The 2,500-nt window shown below is 41.6% G+C and overlaps 1 protein-coding gene across 5 annotated transcripts in view; it reads left to right on the top strand.

The window, feature by feature from the left end:
• The window catches only part of cnksr2a (connector enhancer of kinase suppressor of Ras 2a), a 59,177-nt gene that overhangs the window by 28,478 nt on the left and 28,199 nt on the right, over positions 1-2,500 (top strand). For 3 of the 5 annotated variants that reach the window (XM_083529604.1, XM_083529607.1, XM_083529603.1), the window contains exon 9: positions 2,391-2,500. This exon is cut by the window's right edge and continues 37 nt beyond it. The exons of the other annotated variants lie outside the window; for them this stretch is intronic. In XM_083529604.1, the coding sequence (XP_083385730.1) occupies positions 2,391-2,500 (110 nt within the window). The remainder of the gene's footprint in view (positions 1-2,390) is intronic. 5 annotated transcript variants of the gene reach the window in all.

The raw sequence follows: 2,500 nt of genomic DNA on the forward strand, positions 1-2,500 counted from the left end.
ACATCATTATTAGTGGAGATTTAACACAGATACACTTAATTCATATAAATGTGATCTTCTGGCACTACTTTATCTGTGTGTGTAATTCGGAGCAGCAAAATTGTAGATGTAACGAGGCGTAAATATAAAATGCGTAATGAAATCGAAGCATTATTTCGTTATCAATAACAGCTTGAACTCCTCAGTGCAGTATCACTGACGCCACCTGCTGGACTCTGGAGCTTTTGGAAAACAGAAGACGCTGCAGAACGAGAAACAGAGGAACGGAGAGAAAACGGCGAGGGGCGAGGAGAAGATTCAGGCCTAAAAAAACACCAGAAAGTTTCCAAAGTTTGGGATCATTTCAAACTAAAACATAAAGAAAACACTTCATGTTAAAGACCTGTATTGTTTTCTCTTGTATATTTAGTATTTTTCTTGAAAGGAAAAGTTCTTCTTATCCAATTCCTCGATTAATCGATGGACTAATTGGTCGAATACTTGATCACTAAAATAATCGAAAGCTGCAGCTCTAATATTAATGCTTCACCTCAGGTGGTTCTTCACCTCCACATCGTGCACCAACATCCTGTCCAAGTCCTGTGTGATGTTTCTGTACACAACAGAAATGATATTAATATTGATTTATTTCTTAGTTGTGTAGATCCTACAGCATTCACACTCGGGGAAGTCTTTACATTAAACATAATGGATTTAATAGTTATGGATTTTTGAATTTGCTCTCGATTACATCCGAATAACAAATGCTGTATATAAACGTTGCGGCCAGCGAGACGACAAACGTTGTGCAGAAACGTATCAGATATTGCTGGAGTTTTCTCAGGAGAACTCGGGTGATGAGCAGCGGTGTGTGTACATTACAGCTCTGTGTGTCTGAGTGAAAGTTTACGGTGGAGTTCAGATGAGTTTTAGAGGCCAGGTTTTAGCAGGAAGCGCTCAGAGGGTTCATATCTGCCCCGCGAGCATCATTAACGACTCGGTGACTATGGAGACCGTAATGTGTGTTTATGATGCCGTGTTCTGCTTGGTGGTAGTGTGTAGGAGTCGGCCGTGTGAGTCTGTCTTCACCGAGCTCCATCAAGTCCGCTCTGATAGCCATGAGATCTTTCCGCATGCTAAATGATCGTGAATGTTTGCGTGTTTTTAGCCACAGATTAGCATCAGCGTTCTTTCTGTCTCAATCAGAAGGAGGATAAATGTCTCTAAACGTGTCCTGGTTCTGCTTTTATTTGAAAGAAATCACGTTTGAAGTGCATTAATGCAGTAAACAATATAAATGTCTGAAAAATGACCCTTAATGATGCTTCTTTGATCTCCGGGTTCAAATCTGTAAATCCTGTTTAAAAATCTCATTCAACTGCAAACAGTTTGGTCTTTTCTTTTGAATAAAGAGTCGAATTGGGTCACGTCTGATTCGTCCCTTTTGTTAGATTTTTGACTCATTCGTAAACGAATATTTGTTCTGTGTATTAAAGCTGCATGTGATTGGCTCCACTTTCACATTACAAATAAATCACGCAAGGATGTTTGGACGATTCACTAAAATGAATGACGATAAAATCACTTGGATCTAAAAGTTGTGAGTTCAAATCCCAGCCACACCAAGCTGCCACTCCTGGGCCCCTGAACAAGGCCCTTAACCCCATAGCTTTAAAAGGGATCTATTTATGAATCCTTGGCTGTGATTGGCTGACTGATCACTGGACATACAGTAAATAATACATACACACATACACACTGTGTTGTGTTGTGTTATATTGTGTTGTGTTGAGTCATGGTGTGTTGTGTTGTGTTATGTTGTGTAGTGTTGTTTTTCATTGTGTTGTTTAAGTGATTTATTTCCTGATGAACAATCCTGAGCACTTTGTCAGCTGTGTAATTGGGAAAACCGTTGCTAAGGGACTCCTGTTTGAGTTCACATTGTGGTAAAAAATAAACACAAGATAAACATCCTAACGACAATAAATAGCGTAATCCATTACCGCAACAACAACAAAACACAAGAGCACATCCACTTGAACTATTTATGGTGATTAACAGAGTGACGGAGCTCCTCCAGGGATGTCAGGAGGAGAATATTCGCCTCTGTTGGCCAGCCCATCTGTGTGTGTGTGTGTGTGTGTGTGTGTGTGTGTGTGTGTGTGTGTGTGTGTGTGTGTGTGTGTTGTGTGTTTGTTGCAGAATTCATACAGTGTGATGAACCACTGCTCGAATCTCAGTTGCAGTAGAAGGTTTAGTCTTTTATATACAGTGTATTTGTGTGTGTGTGTGTGTGTGTGTGTGTGTGTGTGTGTGTGTGTGTGTGTGTGTGTGTGTGTGTGGGCATGTGTGTGTGTGTGTGTGTGTGTGTGTCCATGTTGACCCCCAGTTGTGTTTGTCCTGTGCTGTAGGTGGGCTGGCAGTTGAAAAACTTGGTAAACTCCCTGCGCGGGGACCCTGGAGGGGTGACACTGACACTGAAAAAGCGCCCTCAGAGCACGCTCACCTCTGCCCCGGCCCT

The sequence above is a fragment of the Silurus aristotelis genome, assembly GCF_946808225.1.
Source record: "Silurus aristotelis genome assembly, chromosome: 25".
Lineage (NCBI taxonomy): Eukaryota > Metazoa > Chordata > Actinopteri > Siluriformes > Siluridae > Silurus > Silurus aristotelis.